Raw genomic sequence first — 26,981 nt, forward strand, 5'->3', positions numbered from 1 at the left:
CCATGCTCACCATTGTCCTTAACTCCAGTTCCAGGGACTTTGACACCACCCGCCTTCTGGCCTCCAAGGGCACCAGGCACACATGTGGCACACAGACAGACATACAGGGAAAGCACCCATACATGCCTTATTGTTCCTAAAAGGCCTGTTTTTATGGTCTCTGCATGGGGTTTGATGGGGATCAAACCTGGTGCTTATGCATACTACACAAGTGCTCTTCCATTGGGCTGTGTCCCAGCCCTAAAGGTAGGTTTGATAAAGTGACAATAAAATTGACCTTATGAGTGTGCTTCTGAACTAAACATGGTGTCAACACGCCTTTAATCCAGCGCTTTGGGGGCAGAGGCAGGTGGATCTCTGAGGCCAACTGGGTTTGCTGTGAGTTCCAGACCAGCCAAGGCCACATAATGAGAACCTGTCTGTTGCAGTTTAAAAACGGCGGGAAGAAGCCACACCATACCACAGGGCCCACATGGGAGGTTTATTGAGGGGAGGGGAGAGAAGGGGACAGAGACCTGTCCCTGGGGACGAGAGCCAAGGAAGAGAAAGAGGTGGTGTACAGGGTCCGCCTTTTATAAGGAATGTGCACGGGGTGCTTTCAGTGGCTGCAGCTGAGGTATATCCTGTCAGGACCCTAAGGGCAGGCCAGTGCACTGTCTCAAACAAAACAGTCCAGTTTGGGGCTGGAGAGACGTGCCTCCTGTGCTTGACAAGGACCTGGGTTTGGTTCCCAGCACCCACATCAAGTACCTTGCAACCACCTAGAATTCCAGTTGCAGGGGATCTGACTCCCTCTGGCCTCCACAGGTACCTGGATACATACAGTATACATTCATGTGTACACATACATACATTAATAAAATCTTTTTTAAAAAACGAGTGCAAAGCCCAGAGGTTGCGGCGCACACCTTTAGTCCCAGCACTCCAGAGGCAGAGGCAGGAGGATCTCTGTGAGTTTAACACCAGTCTGGTCTACAGAGCGAGTTCAGGACAGCCAGGGCTACACAGGGAGACCTTGTCTCAAAAAAATGAGTATACTTTAGAGCCAGGAATTGCAAGTACCTGTCTGTAATACCAGCACCCAGGCAAGAGGATTGGAAGTTCAAAGGCAGCCTAGGCTGCGTAGCAAGATCCTGTCTTCGAAAACAAGCAAATTCAAAAGTACAGTTTGGTCTGGGGGTATAACTCAGTAATACAGTGTTTGCCCTGGATTCAAGCCCCATCATGAAAGAAAGAAACAAAAAACCCCACACATTTTTGTTTGTTTGTTTGTTTTTCAAGACAGGGTTTCTCTGTGTAGCTTTGCGCCTTTCCTGGAACTCACTTGGTAGCCCAGGCTGGCCTCGAACTCACAGAGATCCACCTGTCTCTGCCTCCCGAGTGCTGGGATTAGAGGCATGTGCCACCACTGCCCGGCAACCCCACACATTTTGACACACGCACACAACCTTATCCCCACCACAGTCACTGTAGAACATTTACGTCACCCACCCTGAACACCCCTGGGCTCCTAGGGGTTTACACCCAGTTCTTTCCCTTACCCTGTTCTTCCAGCTAATTTGGCTGTCTCCCTAGAAAATGTGTACACTTTTAACCAAAACAGACTCAATAGTTAAAAATGTGCACTGCTTTTGTAGAGGACCCAAGTTCAGTTCCCAACACCCATAGTGAGTGGCTCACAGCCACCTGTAACTCCAGCTCCCGGGGATCAGACTCCAGGTCTCTAGGGGCACCTGAACTCCATGTAGACACATTTACACACAATTAAAAATACAAACTTTAGACCTATGTACACCCCGAGGTCAGGGTACAGCTTAGTTCTAGAATAGGTGCCTAGGATGTGTACAGTCCCCAGTAGCAAAAGGAAATTTGTTTTAGGTGGTTTCTGGCATAATTACTGGCCTCTGTTGAAGATCATGACATTTTTTTCTTCTTGCAGTATCTGTGTGTGTGCATGTGCACACATGGCTCTGAGTGTGGGTGAAGGTCAGAGAACAACTTGTGCAGTCAGTTTTCCTTCCACAAATGTGGGTGCTGGGGTTGAACTCAGGGCATCAGACTTGGCAGCAAGTGTCTTTACTCCCTGAGCCATCTTGTAGGCCCATGATAAATTTGTTTCCCCCATTTATTTATTTATTTATTTATGTATGTATGTATGTATGTATGTATGTATGTATGTATGTATTTATTTGAGACAGGGTTTTTCTGTGTACCCCTGACTATCCTGGAACTCGCTCTGTAGACCAGGCTGGTCTCGAACTCACATAGATCCACCTGTCTCTGCCTTCCAAGTGCTGGGATTAAAGACATGCGCCGCTGCCGCCACCACCACTGCCCGGCTCCCTTTTATTTTTGGTGGTACATGCCTGTAATCCCAGCATTCCAGAGGCAAAGGCATGCTGATCTCCACGAGTTCAAGGCCAGTCTCTAGTCTACTTAAACACAAGTTCCAGGCCAGCCAGGCCCAATGGGCCACAGGCCATCTTATTTTTTGAGACAGGTTTTTCTTGTTGAGTCCTCTAGACTGCACGCCAGTGAGCCCCCAGGATCCTCCTGTCTTTGTATTCCCTACCTGCTGCATTGCTGCACCCAGGTCTAATGGACTCCAAACTGTGTAAAGCACTTCAAGGTGCCGTCGCTCAAGCCCCAGTATTCCTCTCTGTTTGTCACCTGCTCTTGTCTTCCACCCAGAGCTGGTGACCAGGCAGGGAGGATGACGGGGTAACCTCAGAGTATTGACTAATAATGGTCATTTAACACATTATTTGAAAGGCTTTTTTCTTTTTCTTTTTTAAGGCAGCTCCAGACTTTGGAGAGAGGGAGAAATGGACAGATGGGGACATTTGTAACCCAAACCACTGCACCTTTACTGCAGTTTATTGTTTCCTAGGAAGTGGATCAATTCCATGAGGGGATGTAGACTTTTGGTGAGCAGGTCAGGTCAGTGCTAACTACAGGTGTCTGGTTCCAGGGAGAAATGCTACCAGCCGCAGGAGTGTAGTAGGGATTCAGCTGAGTATGGTAAAGCTATGCCTGGAGGAATCAGGGAATTCTTCCCGAGGAACCCAGATATCAAGGAGTGTTTGGTGGTATTCAGCTTTTAATACGTCAGCTGTTTCCTGCTATGACTTTCTTGTGTGCTCTCAAACCTTCCCCAAGAACTTGTAACAGTGTGTTTTATCTGATAAACTTCTCTAGCATCCAGAGCAAAAGGCAGACAGGACAAAGCATTTCAGACAAAGCTCTGATTCTCCTAAATTAAGGTAAACACCCTTATGGAGACACCACCTGTCTCCTAGGTCTAGGTGCATAGCTTTGTTTCTTGTGCAAATTAAGCTCAGACCCTCCTTTCTTATACAGCCTTGTTGGTTTTGTTTGTTTGTTTGTTTGTTTGTTTATTTGTTTGTTTTTGGGAGCTGAGGACCACTGAGCTAAATTCCCAACCCCTTAGTGGCATTTATACTAACATTATAGACTTCTAACATTTTACCTAACCACCTCTAGGAATGTAGTTTGAGCACATAAATTCACTTTTTCTGATATATTAACCAATTTTAGCTCTTAGTTGACCCCCTCCTTTATTTACCACTCCCCTTTTTGGGTTGTAAAGGAAAGCCTGACAGTCACTGCCTGAGGAAAACTCTCATCTGCCTTTATGACCCTGTAAGAACTCAAGCCTGGTGACCTTGCCTTAGCCAGAGCACTGCTACTGCAGGGGTGTATACCTGTAAACCTCAGGGGCTTGGAGAGACTGAATTGGAGAACTAGAAGGCCAAGATGTGGATGAGGAAGAGCCTGACAGGGAAGAACGAGATGGGAAGACCAAGGTGGGCAGAACTAAGATGACGGACTCAAGATACCACTTAGAGGGAACAGCAGAACGATGTAGAGGGAATCAGGCAAGAAAGTGTGAGAGCAGGAAAGAAGCTGTGTAGAGAGAGAACGACTCAGAAGAATAAAGTATGGACTGAAGAGTTTTGTGTGCACAGATTCATTAGAGAAGCCCTCGGATTAATCCGCCACTGGTAGCGTCTCTTCTGGAACTCTGGATGAAGGCTATCGAGGGGCAGCACCCCAATAGCTTTCGATAGAGAAAGACAGCTTAAGAGGATGCTGGTAAACCAGGAGGTGTGAAGGTTGAGTTAGTGTTATTTATTTGTAGGTGATATTTACCGGGCAAGAGAAAACATGAGGTACAACAGAACCCACTGTAAGAGTTTTTATTAGGGACAGGACAGGGTGAAGGTGAGTAGGCCTACCAAAAAGAAAGGCTATCGAGGGGCAGGACCCCAATAGCTTTTGATACCTGATGCCTTTGAACGGTAACCATAGTAATCAGAAGAGTAATCATTCAAGTCCATTCAGGGAGAGAGGTGTCGCTTGGCAGAGGCTGTCCAGAGTAGACAGCTTCCAAGGGGTTCATAAAGGTGACCCCCGAAGTCTTCAGCTACGGAGTGGACCTCACCAAAGGGTGCCGCAGACCCTGAGGACCCAGTACCTCCTAGAGTGGTGAGTAGTTTGAATATGAATCCCCTCTTCCCTAAGAATATTTCTGGCACCATGGGTCAGAAGGAGTCTAAAGAGAAACAGTTTTTGATAGAAGTTATAGGACACAGACTTAAGAGGCATTTCGGTCAGCTCCAGTCTGTTTGCAAGCGTAGATGAGGAAGCAACAGACTATCTGAATCCCAAAAGGCCCCCTGAAAAAAAGAAAGGTCAAGAGGACCCCTAAGGGCCGTGGACCTTGTGGGATGGTTTCACTGGCGGACTATGATAGCCGCAAAGATTGTGACCCCTCCCTTCTAGGGAGGAACCTGCTGTTATTTCATTTGGGGTCTTAGAAGGAGGTAACACAATATTATCACACTACAAGACCTCCTGAGAGTGTAAACCAGAGGCAGTAACAGGGATAAAACTTAAAGTTCTAAGTTTATAAGGACAACTAACATAAACTGTTAAGAATAAGTTTACTTTAATTATAAGCTATTAAAGATAATTAGGATATACAACTTATTGATTGATTGGCCAACTTAAACTATAAACTGTTAAGGATAAATTGTACTTAAATTATAAGCTATTAAAGATAACTATTAGGATACAAGGTAAAGCTTGATTATCTTAATAATGGTCAAATTCTCTAACATATACAAAATCATGTTTATATACATGCTAAGTATGCTAAATATTAATATAATCAATTCATTACATAGCCCCTTGGCATTTAAAATATTTAAGCTTCCCACTTTAGATAAAACTGCCATACCTCTTATTGCCAGGGTTTTGTCCAAATTATACTTTGAGATTACTTAGATTATTTCCACTTAACCAGGTCTAAAGATAATTTACCCTGCTATCTAATTTCAAATAAAAGATAGCTCACCAAACAGATTTCAAAATAATCTTCGACTGTTCCTTTGTTTAAAGGAATTCACCACATTGGCTGCTCTCTGTAATTGATCACCTATGTCTCCTGACGAATTAAATGTAAAAATGCTTTTAGATGTAAAGTTTTTTATAAGGATATGGAGGATTAGATATAAAGAATGTTTAGGAAAGCTAAGAAATAACAGGATATGTGAAATATAGGTTATTGGGATAGATAAATATGTAAACATCTAGATATGTTATAACTGATACATGAGTCTCAGTAAATAACCTAGACACATTGGGGGTGCATGCCTAAGTTAGATCTATGGATATAATTCTTTACTGAGGTCTAACGTATATAGGCTTTAAAATGGACTTATATTCCACCTTCCACAATACAAAAACAATTCAGAGTTGTGCAAGACAGAGTATAGGGTACTGCCGCTGTTGACATGGCTTTCTGGGTTTAGGAAATTAAATACTCCAGACCAACTAAATGCTTAAAATACAGGGAAAGAAAATAATTGTCATTTCTCACATTTCAGGAAAAGACTGGCTGAGTGCTTGAGACCATTTACTCCTTCGTCTTTTATGGGCCTAGGTTAAGCTAATAATGTAGCCAGAAGCTCAGGAATATTAAGATGGTCAGATTAAAAAAATTATGGCGGGGCTGGAGAAATAGCTTAGAGGTTAAGAGCACCGGCTGCTCTTCCAGAGGTCCTGAGTTCAATTCCCAGCAACCACATGGTGGCTCACAACCACCTGTAATGATATCTGGCACCCTCTTCTGGTGTGCAGGCATACATACAGGGAAACATTGTATACAAATAAATAAATAAATCTTTAAAAAAAATTATGGCATATTCTGTCCAGACGTCATCCCCTTCTTACCTATCACCCTCTGGGGAAGACATGTCCTGCAGCAAATGGCTGGGTTATTAATCTCTAGTATGGACGATTGCAGCTCAAATGCTATAGATGGGTTTTAACCACAAAAAGGGATTGGGTAAACAAGGCCAAGGTAGAATTGAGCCCCCTATTCCAGAAATAAAAAATGATAAATAAAAGGCAAGAAAGGAGCTAAGTGTGAGAGCAAAGGAGAAGCTGTGTAGAGAGACGGACTCAGGAGAATAAAGTGTGAACTGAAGAGTTTTGTGTGCACAGATTCATTAGAGAAGCCCTCAGATTAATCCGCCACTGGTAGCATCTCTTCTGAACTCTGGGTGAAGGCTATCGAGGGGCAGCACCCCAATAGCTTTCGATAGAAAAGATAGAGAAAGACAGCTTAAGAGGATGCTTGTAAACCAGGAGGCGTGAAGGTTGAGTTAGTGTTATTTATTTGTCAGCGTTATTTATCAGGCAGGAGAAAACATGAGGTACAACAGAACCCACTGTAAGAGTTTTTATTAGGGACAGGAGAGGGTGGAGGTGAGTAGGCCTACCGAAAAGAAAGGTTCCGGGGGAGGAGAGGGAGTGAGGGGAAAGACAAGAGAAGGGGAGAGAGGAAGAGAGGGAGAGAGAGCAAGCGAGTACGGGGAGCGGGTAGAGCCTGCTTTTATAGGTCACCTCGTGCGTGCACATATGGATTTATGTATGCCACGCATGCACATAAATTCCGTGATCTGACAGCATTTAGATTATGTGATCACACTGCGCAGCGCACAGATTTAGGACGGAAGGCCCTGGAGTGACTAAGTATTTTGCCTGACTGCTGACAGCCATGTGCAGTCATGTGACTCCAGAGCAGCTAGGAATAATACAGACTTGGTGGGCCCTGTAATCCAGAGGATGGTGACATAGTTTCCGGAACAGAGTGAAGGTATTCTGAGGGTGCTAGGACTCAACCCTTGGCATTAAGGGGCACCACCCCTGCTCCCAACAGGGCTCTGCTCCCAACTAGGAGGTGCTCAGGACAGTAGCTGTATTTCACATCTCAGGGCGGGAGGGTTCTTCCTGCCAGGCAACCCCATGCAATGGGCCTAATTCTGAGCCCTCCAGCCCGTTTTGGAAACAGAAATAAAAAGTAAAAACATCCCCAGGGGCAAAGTGTGGAAGCAGCTGGAGCTGGTGGAGCAAGCCCTTAATTCCAGTGGAGGAGGAAGGCCTGGCAAGACAGCCTTGGTGAGGTGAAGAGGATCATCCAGGCTGTTTTGTAGAAAAGCTGCATGCCCTGTATGGACAGAGCAAAGGTGGTCAGGGAGCCAGGCACCACACTGTCAGGATGCAGGGTGGCAGGGGTATGGGGGCTAGCCCTTTTCTTCTCTCCCTAATACTGAAACCAGTGCCTTAAGTCTCTAGACAAGAGCTCTACCGCTGACCTGTAGTCCCCAGGCCTATTTATACTTTATTTTGAAGCCAGATACCACAAAGTTGCCCAAGCTGGCCTTGAATTTACTTTGTCACACAGGGAGACGTGTGTGTGTGTGTGTGTGTGTGTGTGTGTGTGTGTGTGTGCGCTCTTTGTATAGAATTGGATTTAGGGAATGGGTTCTCGTACCGAGGGTTTTAAACCGAGGGTTGTTTGCTTGTTTTTTTTAATTTAATTTTTATTTTATGTACATTGGTGTTTTGCCGTGGGTGTTGGGTCCCCTGGAACTGGAGTCACAGACAGTTGTGAGCTGCCACGGGTGTCCTGGGAATTGAACCCAGGTCCTCCGGAAGAGCAGTGCTGAGCCCTCTCTCCAGCTCCTTGTTTTTATTTTTACGCCTCTGCGCCGTAAGCAGCCTTACTAAAGAAAGAGGGCTGGAAAAGGAGCTGAGGAAACCTGCACTCTCTGGATCGGCGGGAGTAACACCCCGCGGCCGTGTCCCTAGGGCGCAAGCGCGTCTTGGGCTTGCCCCCCCCCCCCCCCCCCCCCCGCCTACCGTCAGGTGGGCGTGGCCCCGGCTCCGCGCCCGCCCCGCCCCCGTGGGCAGTGGGCGTGGCCCTGCCCTGCCCCTGCCATCCGGAACACTCGGCCGCCGCAAGCCAGCGCTCGGCGAGGTCGGTGTCCATGGCCGCCGCGCTGCTCGCCCGGGCCCCTGGCCCGCTCCGCCGAGGTGAGTGCGCTCGGGCTGTGCCCGCGGAGCCCAGGCCCGGCCGCACGGCGGAGATGCTGCCGGCGGGACCTGCCGCGGCCGGGGGCGGGCGGGCGGCGGGCGGGCGGGGGCACCCGGCTGCGCGCGCGCGGCCTTTGCCCTAGTTGGGTGCCCGGCCCGGGCTCTGCGGGGATCTGGGCTCCTGCCCGGCCCCCTTCGCGTGGGACCCTCATCGCCAGCTCCTCTTCGCGCGGCCGCGGCCACACCCCTGTCCCCCCCATTTCAGTGCCAGCCGAGGTTCTGGGTGAGTTGGTGGGTCCTCCAGTTTTGAGGCCTGGCCTTGAACTCCCACCTGTGACCTTGGACGTGACGCGCTCAGCATCAGTTGGTCCAAGTGTGAACTGTTTCTGCCCTCGGAGTTGTATTAAATCACAGGATGCACATGAAGTCGTAGTGGTTGGCATCTAACGGGTTAGACAACCATGTTAGCCTTTAGTTTTAGTTTTTGTTTTTAAATAGTGTTTTGTCTCCTCTGTAGCAACCCTGACACTATGACCAGCGCTTCCTCTGGCTAACAATAACAATTGACCTGTGCTAAACCAGGCATTAGTACTTCTTTTTTCCTCCCACTCCTGGGAGCTGTGCGCTGTTGTTTCCCACACTTTATAGAAATCCAGACCCAGTGAAACTTAAACCCCTTTCCCCGAAGTGTTATAATTGGGATTATACTGGGGATGCAAGCGTTTAGCCAGCAGTTAGGCATTCAGTTAGCCTGGGCTCTTCAGTAGCAGCTCTATTGACATTGTATCAATAAAGCTGTTTGTTTTTTCCTTTGAGAGAGGGTGGGGGATCTGGAGTAGTGATCTAATTTTTTTTCCTTAAAAGTTTATTTTTGTTTTATGTGTATGAGTGTTTTGCCTGCTGGCAAAAGATACATGCCGTGCCCAGAGGCCAGAAGAAGGTATCAGATCCCCTAGAACTTTAGTTACAGACCCTTGTTAGCCACCCCATGGGTGGTGGGAACTTTGCTAGGTCCTCTGCAAGAGCAGCATGTGCTCTTAACCGCTGAGCCCTCTGAGATGGAGTCTTGATAAATTGCCTAGGCTAGCCTGAACTCCAGGCTTAAACGATCTCCCTGCCCCCAACCTCAGTATTTGCTGCTTTTGCAGAGGACTTGAATTTAGATCCCAGCACCCATGTTGGGCAGCTCATAACTCCCTGTAACTCCAGGTCCATGGGATCTGATGCCCTCTTCTGGCCTCTGTGGGTACCTCCATGCATGTGCACCAACAAAACACAGATATGTAAAACGAAATAAATCTTAAAATGTCTTCCAAGCTGGGTGGCGGTGTGCACCTTTAATCCCAGCACTTGGGAGGCAGGGGCAGGTGGATCTCTGTGAGTTTGATGCCAGCCTGGGCTACAGAGTGAGTTCCAGGAAAGGCACCAAAATTACACAGAGAAATCCTGTCTCGAAAAACAAAAAACAAATAAACAAACAAGATCTCTTCCATTGCCCTTCCCTAACTCCTGCCCTTCCCTGATAGCTCTCCATTCTCGAGACTGGCGCAGGTTACATACTGTTTACCAGTCTGTGGAGCTGCCTGAGACACATCAGATGTTGCGTCAGACATGCCGTGACTTTGCTGAGAAGGAGCTGGTCCCCATCGCAGCCCAGCTGGACAAGGAGCATCTCTTCCCCGCAGCTCAGGTGAGAGTAGCAGCCTCAGCCACTTGCTCTTGTGTGAGTGGCAGCGGCCAGAGGCACCAAGACCTCGGGTAGGAAGCTCAGGACGTGCTTGGAAGGTTCTCTCTGCTCAGCTTCAGGCCTTCTGCTGAAATTTGTAAAACTTTTTTTTAAAAATTATTTATTAATTTAATGCCTATGTGTGTGCCTGCTTTTCTACCCATCATGTGCATGTAATACCTGTCAAGGCCAGAAGAGGGCATCATATCTCCTGAAACTGGAGTTACAGGCAGTTATGAGCCACCTTGTGGGTTCTGGGAATTGAACCCTGGTCCTCTGCCAGAGCACCAAGTGCAGCCGGGCAGTGGTGGCACACGCCTTTAATCCCAGCACTCGGGGGGGGGGGGGCACAGAGGCAGGCAGACAGATCTCTGTGAGTTCGAGGCCATCCTGGTCTACAGAGTGAGTTCCAGGACAGCCAAGGCTACAAATAGAAACCCAGTCTTGAAAAACAAGAAAAGAGCATCAAGTGCTCTTAACCACAGAACCATCTTTCCCTGTTTGCTTTATTGAGACAGGGTCTCACTGTGCAGCCCTGACTGGCCTGGAACTTTCCTGTGTTGATCAGACTGGCCTCAAACTCACAGAGCTCTGCCTGTCTTTGCCTCTTGTGCTACCACACCTGGCACAGTGGACCTCTTAATACCATATTCATTTTCTTATTGTCTTAACTATTATTATCATTATTGTGCATGTGTGCTATGTGTATGGCGTGTGTGTGTGTTTATGGGTGTGAGTATGCTATGGTATGTGTGGGGAGATAGAGGGTGACTGTGTGGAGATGCTTCTCCCCTTTCACCTCTACATAGGTTCCAGGGATCAAACTCAGGTCACCAGGCTTGCTTGGCAGGTACATTACCACTGAGCTGGCCTCTGTGGTTGCTTTCTTTGGGTTTATTTTATTTGTATTTATGTGTGTGGGATAGGGTATGTGGGGTGTGTGCAGGTGCCCACAGAGGCCAGAAGAGGGTGTCAGATCACCTGGAGCTGGAGTTACAGGTGGTTGTGAGCTGCTTGATGTGGGTGCTGGGAACTGAACTCTGGTCCTCTGGACGAGCAGCCAGTGCTCTTAACCACGGAGCCATCTCAGCCCTGTGGTCATTTTTAACCTAGTTAAAACAGCTGGAGAACGGAGAAGTGCAGTGTCCTGGGTTTGCTGGTGTGTGCAGCTCTGCTGGGGTTTGCTGGTGTGTACAGCTCTGCCTGGGGTTTGCTGGTGTGTGCAGCTCTGCCTGGGGTTTGCTGGTGTGTGCAGCTCTGCCTGGGGTTTGCTGGTGTGTGCAGCTCTGCTGGGGTTTGCTGGTGTGTGCAGCTCTGCTGGGGTTTGCTGGTGTGTGCAGCTCTGCTGGGGTTTGCTGGTGCGTGCAGCTCTGCCTGGGGTTTGCTGGTGTGTGCAGCTCTGCCTGAGGGCCTGCCTGCTTCTCTTCCTCCCCAATGCTTGCATCTTTCTTCACATTTCCACTGAGCAAGGTGAGGCACAGCTTCAGGTGGGGTCACCAAGAGGAACATGTCTCGGGGGACAGGGGAGGTTTGACAACATCATTCCAAATTGAAGGTGGCTTCCTTGCCACCCATGGGACCTGAGTGGTGGATGGGAGGATTTTGGAACCAGTCTCTCAGACTCTGGGGTCTGAGAAACTGGGAGGCCACTGCCCTGGGCTCTGCCAAATCTCCCTACGCTTTGACACATCAATACATTTCCTTTCTTCTGGGTTTTATAATTCCTCAAATGTTTTGTGCTTTGTTATTCAAGAGAGAGTCTTGCTAAGTAGCCCTGGACTCAAAAGTCACAATGCTTCTGTCCCAGGCTCCCTCCTGAGCGCCAGGGTTTTAGGCCCAGCAGCAGCACACCATGCTAGGGGCCGGTGGTGTGAGTCTTTATAATCATTAAATTCTATTCTGGACCTGGAAGTTTAGAACCCTCTATAATAACCGAGACAGGAAGTAAGCAGGCAGCATCATCAGTTAAGACAAACAAGCCAGGCTGTGGAGGCGCACACCTTTAATCCCAGCACCTAAGATGCAGAGGCAGGTGGATCTCTAAGTTTGAGCTAGCCTGGTCTACAGAGTGAGATCCAGGACAGCCAGAGCTACACAGAGAAACCCTGTCTGGAAAGAGAGAGAGAGAGAGAGAGAGAGAGAGAGAGAGAGAGAGAGAGAGAGAGAAGCAAACACTGACTGTAGCTGGAGAGTTTCTCTCCAGGTCCTGCCAAGCCTCGGCAGTCCCGCAACCCACTTATAAAATAAACACACAAACGCTTATATTATTTAAACTGTTTGGCCTAATGGCTCAGGCTTCTTGCTATCTAGTTCTTCTATCTTAAATGAACCCATTTCTGTTCATCTAAATCTTGCCACGTGACTCGTACTTTACAGCCTGCTCCTCATGGCATCAGCTGGCAGCGTCTCTCTGCCTCAGCCTTCTCTTCCCAGCATTCTCCTCTCTCTTTGTCCCGCCTATACTTTCTGCCTGGCTACTGGCCAATCAGCATTTTATTTATCAATCAATCATCCATAGCGACTGACCGGTACCGTGTGACTCCACAGCCACCAGGCAAGTGCCCAGCTCAGGTGGCACAAGTCTCTCACTATCCCACCCTGAGCTGCCCCATGACTTCCTCCTCCCGGTTCTACTTCCGCCATGTGTGCAGGTGTGCCAGGCTCAGTACCATCCCCAGGGGCAAGCCTATCTGTGACCTGTGACCCCTGGAGATATGTCCAACCAAACCGGGTGCCTTCGTTCACCCACAGACACGCACAGGAACATTTGCGTCTCCTTTCCTTTTTAACAGCTCAACTGGAAACAGGCAAAAACCCACCAAGAGTAGCATAGAGAAAGTAGGGTCTGCCCAAAGGGAACGTAGCCAGAGAGCAAAGAGCTGGGAGTGGTGCACACACCCTTAATCCCAGAGAATCCTAGTGCTCAGGAGGCCAACGCCAGACCTCTGTGAGTTTGAGGCCAGCCTGGTCTACAGCCTGAGTCCCAGGCCACCAGGACTGTAGAGGGACACCCTACCTAAAGTTGTTTTTTTTTTTTTTCTTTTAAATGCAACAAGAACTTAAGCAATAAAGCATGATATATTCCTGAGGCTGAGGCAGGAGGATCCCAAGGTCAAAGTCAGCCTGAACTACTTAGTGAGATCACAAAAACCAACCAGCCAAACAAAAATCACCAAAAACCCCACAAAATTCCCAAACCAATAAAAACCAACCCCAAAGCAAAGGCATACTAATAACAACACCTGTAGCTAACGTCTGGACGTTTGTGTGCTGCATATGACATACCCATGTCCTCTTCAGATCAGCTCACGGGAACCTGTTCTTTATGATCAGTAGCTTCTGCTGAGGAAACAGGCCAGACAGACACTCTGCTCAGCAGTCACTCGGTCATGTGGAGGTAGAAACAGACTTCGGAGCCACCTCTGCAGGACCCAGAGCTTGGAGAGTTCTGAGCTTTTTGCTGAGGAATGGTTTTATTTCCCCAGAATAGGAATAGCAGGTTTGCCGAGGAGCAGAGGGGCCGCTGTGTGGAAAGTGGGCAAGCCTCGGGAAGGCTGGTGCCAGGTTCTGCCTTGTTGGCCGTTTCACAGCCAAATTGAACTTCAGTCTTTTTACGCCTAAACTAACAAAGAAAAGAAATAAACGTAGGTGTACCAAGCCAGTGTTTATAGCTTCATGGTCCTTAGCCTTGAAATGGTTATTTTGTTTGGGGGTGGGGTGCGAGGCTCGGAGTCCTGAGCCTTGCAGGTGTCCAGGGAATGGAAAGAAGAAATCAAAAGGAAAGGCCTCTAAGGCCATGCTGCTCCTGGGAATGGTGGAGCGGAAAGTTTATTGTAGGTAAAAGGGAGAGCATAGGCAGAGACAGGGACACCTGGGAGAGCCCAGAGTGGACATGACCATGATGGGCTGGGCCGTGTGTGGGGAGGGCGAGGGCGAGGGAGAGAGGAGAGAGGGGAACCAGGTGCAGCTGCTAGGACCTGGTCAAAGGTAAGGGGCAGGGGAGGGGGGTGGTGCTGCTGGTGGTGGTTTAGCCAAATGTCTGGATCATAGAGGGAAGAGCCTCTGGGAGGAAGGGCTGCCCAGCCCCTGGGCTGGAGAGTTCAAGGTGGAGGGCGGGGTATGTCAGCCACACCCCATAACAGGTAGGGACTGAGGGCCTTGAGGCCAGGTCGAGGTTAGATACATTAAATGGCATCTCATCCATTTGTCCTGGGTTTGAAACTTAACACACAGCACCCATAGACCCTTCTCAGTGGAGGAAAAAAACGTTTTTAAATAGTTTTTTTTTAACTCAAAAAGTATATTTTTATGTGTGTATGGGTATTACATCTACATGTATGTCTGGACACCATGTGTGTGCCTGGTGTCCAGGGAGCCAGACAAGGGCATCGGATCCCCCAGGGACTAGTTTTGAGCCAACATGTGAGTACTGGGAATCCGGGTCCCCTGAGAGAGCAGCCAGTGCTCTTCAGTGATGAGCCGTCTCTCCAGCCCCTCCATACGTTTATTTTAATCTATTTATTTATCTATTTATTTTGCAGCGCAGGGCATGGTAGCCCATGTCTGTGATTCCAGCACTTGGAGGTGAAGGCAGGAGGTCAGTTTAAAAAGTAAACAGGTGGTTAGAGAGTCAGAGGCCTTGACTCTGGGGCGTTGGAGGAGTTAGAGGGAGCACGGGGAAGAGGGAATGGTGCAGAGTACTCTTATTTGAAACTCAAAAAAATAGAGGAAAAAAACTTCTTTGGAAAGAAAAAAAAAACTCATGTGGGTAGGGATGTAGCCCATTTGGCACATGCTGGCATGGCGAGCATCGGCCCCAAGCTTTGAGTCCAAGCAACTCATAACTGAGCACAGGAAGTGGAGCCTGCCTGTGATCCTGGCACACAGGAAGTGGAGGCAGGAGGATCAGGTAATAGCTAGCTCCAGGCCAACCTGGGCTCCACGAGACCCTGCCTCAAAAGAAATTGGTTTTTTTTTTTTTTTTTGAGAGTTTAATTCATGAGTACACCATCTCTTCCCTCTCTTCCCTACCTCTTACTGTTCCCTCAACTCACATTCATGGTACACACACACACAGTGGCTCACGGGGATCTGCCCTCTTCTGGCCTCTGTAGGCGCTGCACACACATGGTGCAGACACATGCGGGCAAAAAACGCTCACGACACAAAATAAAAATAAAGGAAAACGTTTAAGTGTATGGAGGGTGCGTCGTCGGGTGCCGTTACCTAGAGCTGCGCATTGTGTAGCTGCTGGGGATCATGGAACTGGGGATCAGCCCTCACTGGGCACTGACCATAAAAGATCTAATGGTAGCGACCACCCTCCTCCATCCTTGTCCCAGATCCCCGGAAGTCGGGTAGGGTGTGGTCCACCTGTCTCTGGACAGCAGGCTGAGAGGTGAAGGAATCTGGGGGTCCTCGGGGGTCCGAGTTGAGTGATGGAAAAAGCTGCCTAAGATTCTCTTGCTCAGTTTGCAGTCCCACCCACTCACAGCCCTTGGAGCAGCGGTTCTTACCCTTCCTGACTCTGTGCCCCTTTAATACAGCTCCTCCTGTTGTGGTGACCCCCAACCATAAAGTTTTTGTTGCTACTCCATAACTAATTTTGCTACTATTATGAATCATGCTGTAAATATCTGTGTTTTTTGATGACCTTAGGTGACCCCCGTGAAAGGCCATTCTACCCCAAAGGGGTCGGGACCCATAGGTTGAGAACTGATGCCTTCGATGCTCTGTGGACCTGAGCAGATTGTTTAACCTCTCTGAGCCCGGGTTCCACCTTACTAGGAGGTTAACATAGTGTTGCTTTCATAGAGCGGCTGAAAAACCTGTGCTCATCCATCACTTAGTAGAAAGTTGGCTATGAGTAAACAGCGAAATGGTACATGCAAAGGCCCTGTGGTGAGCGCATGTGCTTATACACACATACATGCACGGAGGGGACTGAAGAAAAGTCAGTGTGGCATACTGCTTTCTGTTCCTTACCCCAAATCCTCCAGTGGGCATCCCCTACCTGTTCCCTGTTGCAGCTGTGGGCAGATACAGGCCTTGCCAAGTGTGGAGGCTGCCTGGCCGGAATGGATGGTGCTGCCATGCAGACCTCAGCTGGGGGGTCTGGTCACCGTGGGAATGTTAGGGTCCCTGGCCTGAGTGTGCAGGTTCTGGCTCGGGCTGTGGGTTTGGAGCTGGGGAGAGAAGGCTCATGGCAGCTGCCGCTGATGTGTGCTCTCTCCCTGGGGCCAGGTGAAGAAGATGGGTGAGCTCGGGCTGCTGGCCATGGATGTGCCGGAGGAGTTCAGTGGTGCGGGCCTGGATTACCTGGCCTATTCCATTGCCCTGGAGGAGATCAGCCGTGGCTGTGCCTCCACCGGAGTTATCATGAGCGTCAACAACGTGAGCATTCCTGGGTCCTGGGCACAGTTGGGGAAGTATGTGTGGACCCTGGCCATGTGTCTCACAGCATCCTGGGCTCCTAGACTCGTCTCCTTGTAGTCCCCCTGGGAGGACCTCTGGAGAGAGTAAGTCTTGGGGTGGCCTCCAACTCTCCGCTCTCCCCGCCAGTCTCTCTACTTGGGGCCAATCCTGAAGTTTGGATCCCCAGAGCAGAAGAAGCGGTGGATCACCCCCTTTACCAATGGTGACAAAATTGGCTGTTTTGCCCTCAGTGAGCCAGGTACTGCACGGGGCAGGGTCCCTGTCTCCTCACCTCAGAATCGGGGTGACAGGCAAAAGCCAGATGCCCCCAGGGGGAAAGGCAGGCCTGCGACCTGCTGTTCCTGGAATTCTGAACCCCTGGAGCACCTCCGGGTGGGGTGCCAGGCTGGACTGCAGCCCCTGGCCACAGCAGGGGGCGCCGCGCCCACTTGGTGAGGGAAGTCCCTCACCTTGAATATGTCCCATGCCTGTTCAGAGCCCAAGTCGCAGGGTCTTTGTGCTTGGCAGCCAGGGCTCCCAGCCAGATGCCCTCTGCCCTGAGGGTGCTTGCACGGGGTCCCGAGTCTGTGTTCCTGGCAGGAAATGGCAGTGATGCGGGAGCTGCCTCCACCACGGCCCGGGAAGACGGTGACTCGTGGGTCCTCAACGGCACCAAAGCCTGGATCACCAACTCGTGGGAGGCTTCGGCCACCGTGGTGTTTGCCAGCACAGACCGGTCCCTGAAGAACAAGGTGGCATCCCAGAATGGGCCAGTGTACCCCTGGGACACCCTTACGGTCTCTAGGCCCTGCTGGTGCGGTTCCTGCTGGGGCTGAGGTGGGGTCTTTCTTTCCCCAGCAGGGTTTAGCACCCTGAAGCCAGCAGAGGGTACTGGGGCTGGGGTGGGCAGGGCTTGAGCTCGGGTGTCTGTGTGGGGCTCTCCCAGCTCTGGGGAGTCACTCTAACTCTTGGGCCCTTCCAGGGTATCAGTGCCTTCCTGGTTCCCATGCCAACTCCCGGGCTCACGCTGGGTAAGAAGGAGGATAAGCTGGGCATCCGGGCCTCATCCACAGCTAACCTCATCTTCGAGGACTGTCGCATCCCCAAGGAGAACCTGCTGGGGGAGCCAGGGATGGGCTTCAAGATAGCCATGGTGAGGCTGGCAGAAGGGTAGCACCCTGGGGACAGGCCCTGGGCCCGGCCTGCAGCTACTGACTGGGCGCTCCCCACAGCAAACCCTGGACATGGGCCGCATCGGCATTGCCTCCCAGGCCCTGGGCATCGCCCAGGCCTCCCTCGACTGTGCTGTGAAATATGCTGAGAACCGCAATGCCTTTGGGGCCCCCATCACCAAGCTCCAAAACATCCAGGTAGGGGGTTGGAGGTTGGGCTTTCAGGAGCTGGGCGTGGGTTGAGGGAAGGTAGCCTCGCTTTTCCACTGCTCACCTCACCCCCGACACTCCCACCCCCATCCCTGACCATTGGGAGGGAGAGCCCTGGCTGATGGGTGGTGCTGGATTGTTGCAGTTCAAGCTGGCAGACATGGCCCTGGCCCTGGAGAGTGCCCGCCTGCTGACCTGGCGTGCGGCCATGCTGAAGGACAATAAGAAGCCGTTCACCAAGGTGCCTGTGGGGAGGGGCTCCCAAGGCATAGATAGCCTGGAGTGTGTGTGTGGGGGGGTGGCACCCCAGGCCTTTGAAGGAGAAGTCAGATGTAGGCCTGCACGTTCACTGTGCTAAGGGGGAGGCTGTGCATGCTCCTCTCACGGAGGGGTTGAGCTGGGGGGTCTCTTCTGAAAGTGAAGGTGTTAACTCTGCCATTCCTGGTGGGTAGGAGTCGGCCATGGCCAAGCTGGCTGCCTCTGAGGCTGCAACCGCCGTTAGCCACCAGGTGAGCATGGACCCTTTCCCCAGCTGCTCCCCACCCTGTCTTTCCCCTGTGTGGGGGACTTCTCTCTCTTAGCCTTGTTTTCCCTCTTAGGCCATCCAGATCCTGGGCGGCATGGGGTACGTGACAGAGATGCCAGCCGAGCGGTACTATCGAGACGCCCGCATCACAGAGATCTATGAAGGGACCAGCGAAATCCAGAGACTGGTGATCGCAGGGCACCTGCTGCGGAGCTACCGGAGCTGAGCCCTCTGGGGGGCTTGCCTGCCTGTGGCCCGAGGCAAAGGGCAGGCAGAGCCTCGTGGCTTACCATTGACGCCTGGTCAGACCATAAAGGGACCTGCCTCATTCTGAACCCTCCCAGTCAGACTGGGGGTCGGCTGTCTCAGGGAGAGAGAGGAAAGACTGGCCGCTGTGACCTGTGACCGAGAAGAAATGAGTCGTCAGATCAGGACTGGGCTTGGCTACTTCTTTATGACCCATCCACGGTGCCTTTCTTCATCCGAGTGGCCTGCTGGAGGAGGCAGGGCCACGGGAGGGCTAAACCACCCTGCCTCTTACAGTGCTGTTCCCAAGAGCCCTGCTGCCCGGGCAAGAACACGAGACAGGGCAGGGGTCAGGAGGAGGAGGGGGTGGCCCAGTGGCCAGGCCTCAGCCGGTTTCAGCGTTTGGATCCCTGGGGGGGGGGGTGTCATCTTGGGATGGCTGGGGGCTGGGTCATGGGCCCTCACTAGAGGTCAAGTGAGTGCAGGTGTGTGTTGTGCTGGGCAGCTGCCGCCTGCCTGTGGCCAATAAAACGCTTGTGCCCGACCCTCCTCCCGAGTCTTTCTTCACTGGGTCTTGTAAGCCACAGCCCTCACCCAATGGGATGTGTGGTGTGGGAATGTGGGAAAGCTGGGCCTGTCGCCTGGCTGAGTGGACGAGCAGCCAGCAGAGAGACCAGGGGTCCTCGGACTGGAGGGCATCTCTGTAAGTACCCGCCCCCTGCAAAGAGCAGCGGGGCCGGGGAGACGGGCACAGGAGCCGCTGCGTGAGGACCGCTGTGCCCTTTGCTGGCCTTAAGTGATGATGTGAGCTTCAGCCTGGGAGTTTCAATTCTGGGTGTGCCCTGCTCAGGTGGGCTCCCCGGGGTGGGGGCGGGGCAGACGCGGGCTGCCTTCCTGGGAAGGAGGCACACCTGTCCCAGGAATCGCCCTTCCAACACTCTTGAGGGCAGAGGGAGGCCTGCAGCTTGCGGAAGTGACCGTTCTCTCCATTCCTCCTGGTTCCAGGTGAGCGCCAGAGGGTCCACTCTTCGGTTTCCTGAAATCTCCTCTTATTCCCGTGGGCTCCAGTGCAAGCCAGCCTTGCCGAGGGTAGAGTGGGATCCAGTTTAGCTCATGTTGCCTTGGGGGCCGGTGGCCGCCACTCCCACTCAGCCGCAGGCGGGGACCTTGGGAGCCAGGAACGGTGGGCATGCATGTTCAGAAGACTCCAGTGGTTCCAGTGGTGCAGGAGGGATGGGGTGTGTGGCCGGGAGAGCCCAGACTGAGCCTGTGCCTGTGCCTGACTGAGACCTAGCTGTCACATCTAAGGGTGGGCACAGCCATGGCTGTGCCCAGCAGTGAGATGAGTCCGCTGCAGCCTAAGAGCTGGTTCACGTGGATTTCTACGTCTCAGGACTAGTGCCCAGCCTCGGGGTGCAGGGCAGCTCAGGAGTGTCCCTTTCCAGGGTGACGTAACTTTGGCATTGAGCCATGCTCAACGTTGGGGTATTGCAAAGGGCTGTCGTGAGTTCATGGGTTCATAGTCTGCCGCTCTCCTAAGTGGTGGTGGCAGCAGCTTGGCTTTCGCAAGGACATGGGTGTACTTACAGTTTTTGTTTGTTTTCCGAGACAGGGTTTCTTTGGGTAGCCCTGGCTGTCCTGGAACTCACTCTGTAGACCAGGCTGGTCTCGAACTCAGAGACCCATTTATGTCTGCCTCCCGAGAGAACTGGAGTTCTGAACTCTCCCCTTGGGTGCATTTGAACCTGAACTGCTGTGGAGTCAGCTGTAGACCCCTGGTCCTTTGCACCCGTGTTCTCCGGCCGGTGCACATACTGAGGACAGGTGCATGTCCTAAGGCAGTTCCCTGGGCTGGGAAACTCAATTTGCAGCAGCCTGGGACTCCATTCACTTTGGCAGGTTTTCCCAGTGTTGCGCGGTGCTGCTGGCCCAGGACCAGGCCGTGAGTTTGGCTTCAAGGTCACATGGGACAGGACATCAGCCTGTAGCTGCCTTTGGGACTCTGGCCTTTCTGAAGTGTCCAAGCTGGGTGGCTTAATGGACTGTTCCTCAGTGTTGATCAGTCTGATGATTTTGTCCGGATTTGACTCCGACCTGGGATTAGCTCAGCCACTCTAGTTCCTAATTAACCATTGCGCCCGTTAGTTTTATTGACTATATTCATCTTTCCAAGGAGCCAACTGTCGGCTTAATTGACTGGCACTGTCAGTGTTGTGTTTTAAAGCTATTTGTGGAGGGGGGGGGCATTGGAGAGCACTGGCTGCTCTTGCAGAGGACCTGGGTTCGGTCCCAGCACCTACATCCGGCAGCTCACAACTGCTGGTAACTCCAGCTCCAGGGGACCCATCACCCTCTTCTGGCCTCCTTAGGCACCGGCACTCACATGGCACACACACAAATAAAAATAAATATCTTTATTAGTGTAATAAATTTGTTTTAACCATTTCAAAGCACACAGTTCAGTGGCCGTTGAGGACATGGGCAGTGTTTGAGAGCCAACTTTTCCAAAAAGGAAATCCCATGCCATCATCACTAATATTTGCCTCACTTGTACTGTGGCCTCAGAACAGCTATAGTGTTTACCTTTGTTGAAACTTCTTAGGTTTTTTCCTCCATTTTTGAAACAGACTCTCACTATGTAGACCAGGCTGGCCCCGACTCAGAGACCCAACTGCCTCTGCCTCCCTGGGATTAAAGGCAATTATTTAGAGGGAGGGAGAGGGGAGTGGGAGAAAGAAAGAGACAGACAGACAGACAGACAGCAAGAGCACACATGCTGCTCTTGCAGAAGACCTGAGCTTGGTTCCCAGAACTGAACTGTCTGAAACTTGGGGATCTGATGCCTCTGGCTAGCCCTTAAGTGCACAGATTCATAGTCTCTCCCTCCCTCTCCCTTGCACAGATTTCTCTGTCGCTTTTTCTCACACACACAATTAAAATATAATTTAAAATTAAAAACGCCACTTGAGTTATAAACCATCAAGGTTTATACTTGTTTTGAGACAAGGTCTATCTCTAACCCAGTCTGGTTTTGAACTCATGGTTTTCCTCCTGTTTCAATTTTCCAAGGGCTGGGATCACAGGTATGAACCATCACTCTGGCTTGTGTGTGTGTGTGGGGGGGGGGGTGGTGGGGTGGTGTGGTGTGGGGGTAATGCTTGACCCAAAACTTGTGTCTTTAGGTTTTGGAGATAGGGTCTTATGGATCCCAGGTTGGCCTCAACCTCACTGTAGCTGAAGATAGTCTTGAATATGTGATGCTGTAAGTCTGAGGCCTAAAATTGGGGCAGGTCACAAGGCTCAGTCTCTGAAGAGTGATTCTTGGTAGAGCATCTGCCGGGCATGCACAGAGCTCTGTGTTCTGTTCCGTTCCGTCTCACATCAAAGTGTTCATGGTGAGATGGGCAACGGTGGCACACACCTTTAATCCCAGTACTTGGGAGGCGGAGGCAGGCCGATCTCTGTGAGTTCGAGGCCAGCCTGGTCTCAGAACAAGTTTCAGGACAGCCAGGGCTATACAGAGAAACCCTGTCTTGAAAAAACAAAACAGCTCATGGTGGAGAATGCCTGTAATCTCAACTCTTGGGAGGTGGAGGAAGGACCCAAGAGTCATTCCTCAACAATGTCCACGCATGCGCCCCCCCCCCCCCAACATCGTACATCCTGTTTATTTTAAGCTTTTCAGGCACATGGCTCTGTCACATCTGCAGGCCATTAGGCAATCTCAGCTGTGAATAATTCTTCATTTTAGTCTAGGTGGAGGCAGCTGGACTAGGAGGCCTCAGCCAGGGGCCTGGTGTTCCCTCCACACTGGCGACTGGGCCGACGCAGACGCCAGGCACTTTGGAAACGAACTGCTTTTTTTGTTTGTTTGTTTTTGTTTTTTGTTTTTTGAGACAGGGTTTCTCTGTAGTTTTGGAGCCTGTCCTGGATCTGGGCTCTGTAGCCCAGGCTGGCCTCAACCTCACAGAGATCTGCCTGCCTCTGCCTCCCGAGTGCTGGGACTAAAGGTGTGCACCACGGCCGCCTGGGCCAGATGTATTTTTTATTTCTTGCATTGGGCTCTAGGAAGCTCTGGAGCGTGGTGTGAGTCCTCGTGATATGGGTGACCCACAGAATTCTTGAGGCTTTCACACCAGTCATGTTGCACTACCACCGAATACAGAGCAGAATCGGTGCAGGCTGCTGGAATTTGTCCAAGAGTCTACAGGCAGCCAAGAGGCTGATGGAAATCTCTCAGGGTGGGCACATGGATGATACAGGGCAGAAGTCGTGAGCACCAAGGCTGGAGGATTAACTGCTCCCAACCTAGGGACCTGCAGTTCTGGAAGCCGGATTCCAGAGCCACTTGGAATTGTGTTTCCTGTCCTGGTCCCTTCTCTTCCCTCGGAATGTCTCAGGCCTGCTCTGCCCTGGCCTGCCGATGCATTTGGGAGCAATTAACTTGTCTTTTAACTTCACAGTCCTGGGGGAAGATTGGGCCTGTGGATGGATCGTCTACAGCTGGACTCATGGCTGCTTTAGATGTTATAAACGGTGATGAGACCTTTGAACCAACCAGCTGTTGTATTTCGGGAGTCTCTGTAGCCTAGGCTGCCCCAACTCATGACCCTCCTGCCTGTTTCTTCAATGTGAGGGTGGCCATCATGTTTATGGTTTCCCACTCTGTATTGTCTCCCACCCTGAATCATACCTGCGGTGTTCACTGGCGCTTTTCGCTGCCTGTTTCCTTCCTGTTTATTGGTGTTTGATTTTTCTACTGTCTTTTTCTTCTGCGTGCCTCATCCTGGGGCATTTCTGTTGTTCTGTCTTCAATGACTTCTGTGGCGTCCAGCGTGGTTGTTAGTCTTCTCTGGCATTTTTTTTTAATTAATTAACTTTTTAAAAGATTTATTTATTTATTATGTATGCCTGCAGGCCAAAAGAGGGCACCGGATCTCATCACAGATGGTTGTGAGCCACCATGTGGGTGCTGGGAATTGAACTCAGGACCTCTGGAAGAGCAGTCGGTGCTCTTAACCTCTGAGCCATCTCTCCAGCCCCAACATGCCATCTTTGTGGGGTTTGTTTGTTTTGTTTTGTTTTTTTTTGAGCTGAGGATTGAACCCAGGGCCTTGTGCTTGCTAGGCGAGCGCTTTACTACCACTGAGCTAGATCCCCAGCCCTCTCTGGCATGTTTTACATTTGTCTTAGGGTTTTCATTGCTATGAAGAGACATCATGAGCATGGCAAGTCTTATTAAAAAACAACAACAAAAACAAAAACAAAAAAACAGATACCGGGCGGTGGTGGCGCACGCCTGTAATCCCAGCACTCAGGAGGCAGAGGCAGGTGGATGTCTGTGAGTTCAAGGCCAGCCTAGTCTACAGAGCTAGTCCAGGACAGGCTCCAAAGGTACAGAGAAACCCTGTCTCGAAAAACCAAACAAAACAAAAGTTTAATTGAGGTGGCAGCTTAGTGTCAGAGGTTCAGTCCGTTACCATCATGGTGAGTGAGACATGGCAGCGTGCAGGCAGACGTGGTATTATTGGAGCCGAGAGTCCTACATCTCACAGGCAACAGGAAGTCAACTGACACTGGGCGAGCATAGGAAACCTCCAAGCCCGGCCCCACAGTGACTTCCTCCAACAAGGCCACACCTCCTCATAGGGCCACTCCCTGAGATTATGGGGGCCAATTACATTCAAACTACCATACCATTCTAGTTTATGTAGTGCACGTGTATATGTATGAATGCATGTGTGTATATAAATCTGTATGTGCATGTGTGTATGTATGTATGTGTGTGTATATTTGTATGTGTGTATGAATGTATTCGTGTGTGTGTGTGTGTGTGTGTGTGTGTGTGTGTGTGTGTGTATGTGTGTGTACACTCAGAAGACAAAGGACGACTTTCTGGAGTCATCTCGTGTCCCGCCATGTGGGTCTCAGATTGGACACAGATGCTCAGCTGTCTGCCCACTGAGCCATCTGCCCACGGCTTTCAACCTCATGCTCACAGCTTCCTTTTCTTCTTAACATATGAAGCATATTTATAGTTGTTCTTTAAACACACTGCTTGACTATTGCTATCATCCGAACATCTTTGCTCCTCTAGGTCCTGGACTTCTGTTTCTGTACATACCCATTGACTTTGGAAAAAACTGGATAGCAGTCATTGTGAATTTTATACTGTAGGCTATTTTATATTACCTAGGTGTCTTTCTTTTCTTTTTTTTTGTTTTTTTGTTTTTTTGAGACAAGATTTCTCTGTATAGATTTGTACCTATCCTGGAACTTGCTCTGTAGACCAGGCTGGCCTTGAACTCACAGAGATCCACCTGCCTCTGCCTCCCAAGTGCTGGGATTAAAGGTGTGCGCCACCACTGCCCGGCTCTCATTTATTTTTGAGGGACACTGGGCAAGTCTCTACCACTGAGCTGTGAACCCAGCCTGACGTGTGATTTTCTGAACGTTAAGTTTCATTAACAGGGTGATCTTCAGTTCAGGCCATTTTCCTGCAGATGATGCTACTTCATTTCTTTTTAAAATTTTATTATTTTTTAAAAAATTTATTCATTATTTATTATTAGCAAGTTCTGGGCCAGCCAGTGTTATATAGTAAGACTGTATCTCAGAAAACAAAATGTCTTTGGTCCATTCTGAGTTGATTTCTGTACACACACGCACGCACGCACACACACACACAGACAGACAGACAGACAGATAGACTAGGAATGAATGAATTCGCATGTAGTGTTCCCACACTATTTGCAGAAGAGGCTGTCTTTTGTCCAGCGTACTTTCTGAGTGCTTTGTGTGGACTCCATGGCTGTAGATGGTTCCCTTGAGACAGGCTCTCCCACCAAACCTGGAGCTAGGCTGGCAGCCGGGAAGCCCCAATGAACCCCCCTGTCTCTGTCCCTACCCAGTGCTGGGGTTCCAGGTGCGTGCCATGCTTGGCTTTTCTGTGGGTGCTGGGGTCCCAGCCCAGGTCCTTGTGTGTCAAGTGCTGAGCCGTCTGCTCAGCTCTCCTGTTGCTTTTGAGGTTTTCTAATTTTAGTTTCTGCATTTACAAAGTCCTTAAGTGTGGCTGGCTTGCTTTGCCCACCATCATATATATCTATGTATATACATAGATATGCACATATATATCTCTATATAATATATTCCATTTATATACTTGGCATGTTTCATATCTTTTTTTTTCCCCAAGGGCAGGGTTTCTCTGTGTATCCCAGGCTGTCTTGGAATGCAGAGATCCTCCTGCCTCTACCCTCCTGAGTGCTGGGATTAAAGGTGTGCACTATCACTGCCTAGCTACATAGTATCTTATATATACACACATGTGTATATATAAAATTTTTGAGACAGGGTCTCACCCTGTAGCCCAGGCTGGCCCTGAACCTGCATTGATTCTCTTGCCTCAGTTTCCCAAGTATGAGGTGATTTTCTTTTGCTCTACCTGGGACTTTGTGGGGTTCTTGACCCTTTTCCTAAATCACTGCGGTAGTAATGTAGCAGCAGCAGAACCAGCTGGAGAGATTGAGCAAAGTGGTAGGGCTTCTGGGCTGAGGCACGTGGAGAGGTGCAGGATGGGTCCAGATGGAGGTCGGCAGTTCAAACAAGCCACACAAGCAGTAGGGGCTACAGCTTAGGAGGCTTGGGAGTTCTCTGTCGGCTCCTCACTAGACACCAGGCAGTCAGGTGGCAGTCAGTGGGGGCTGTGGTCACATAGCATCATGTCCACCTATTCATGGGATCTAAATGAGGGTGCGACACCCTTCCTGACTCTGGTGGGTTTGAGGAGTTCTTGTGGTGTTTTTGTGGTTTTTTTTTTTTTTTTGTTTTTTGTTTTTTGTTTTTTTAATGAAACTTAAAAAAACAATTGGGCAGTGGTGGCGCACGCCTTTAATTCCAGCACTTGGGAGGCAGAGCCAGGAGGATCTCTGTGAGTTCGAGGCCAGCCTAGGCTACAGAGCGAGATCCAGGACAGGCACCAAAACTACACAGAAAAACCCTGTATCGAAAAAAAAAAATAAACTAACGAATAAAAATTTGTTTTTTCAAACAGGTTCTCATTATGTAGGAATAGCTGGCCTAGGATTCAGACCTCACTGAGTGAATGTGAAATAGACATTGAGCCATATTCTAATGTGCAAGGCTTTGGAAGCTCAGTCCCTTGGCCCCAGGACTGGCCAATTTGGTTCTCTTATTACTGTACTTAGTTTGTTTTGGTTTTTCAAGACAGGGTCTCACTATGTAGCTCCGACTATCTTAAGACTCATTATGTAGAGCAGGC

At 50.2% G+C, this 26,981-nt stretch overlaps 1 protein-coding gene across 2 annotated transcripts; it reads left to right on the top strand.

The window, feature by feature from the left end:
- Positions 1-8,286: 8,286 nt before the first annotated feature.
- Positions 8,287-19,218, top strand: Acads (acyl-CoA dehydrogenase short chain). Of its 2 annotated transcripts, none has more exons than XM_036172660.1 (10): positions 8,287-8,406; positions 9,933-10,096; positions 16,376-16,525; positions 16,694-16,805; positions 17,147-17,298; positions 17,529-17,699; positions 17,779-17,916; positions 18,074-18,169; positions 18,381-18,437; positions 18,528-19,218. In XM_036172660.1, the coding sequence occupies exons 1-10, from the start codon at positions 8,361-8,363 to the stop codon at positions 18,678-18,680; spliced, it is 1,239 nt and encodes a 412-aa protein (XP_036028553.1). In that variant the 5' UTR covers positions 8,287-8,360; the 3' UTR covers positions 18,681-19,218. The 2 variants fall into 2 exon arrangements, with proteins under 2 accessions (XP_036028553.1, XP_036028552.1); XM_036172659.1 differs by lacking the exon at positions 8,287-8,406 and adding an exon at positions 14,674-14,729 and having other exon boundaries at positions 10,039-10,096; positions 18,528-19,217.
- Positions 19,219-26,981: the final 7,763 nt, after the last annotated feature.

The sequence above is a fragment of the Onychomys torridus genome, chromosome 22 (genome assembly GCF_903995425.1).
Source record: "Onychomys torridus chromosome 22, mOncTor1.1, whole genome shotgun sequence".
NCBI classification, from domain to species: Eukaryota; Metazoa; Chordata; class Mammalia; order Rodentia; family Cricetidae; genus Onychomys; species Onychomys torridus.

Excerpts from the sequence above, each read along its gene's own strand:
- Acads (XM_036172660.1), top strand. The coding sequence starts at position 8,361 with ATGGCCGCCGCGCTGCTCGCCCGGGCCCCTGGCCCGCTCCGCCGAG. Across the intron at positions 16,526-16,693 it reads TTATCATGAGCGTCAACAAC|TCTCTCTACTTGGGGCCAAT; the intron begins GTGAGCATTCCT and ends TCTCCCCGCCAG. Across the intron at positions 18,170-18,380 it reads ATAAGAAGCCGTTCACCAAG|GAGTCGGCCATGGCCAAGCT; the intron begins GTGCCTGTGGGG and ends CCTGGTGGGTAG.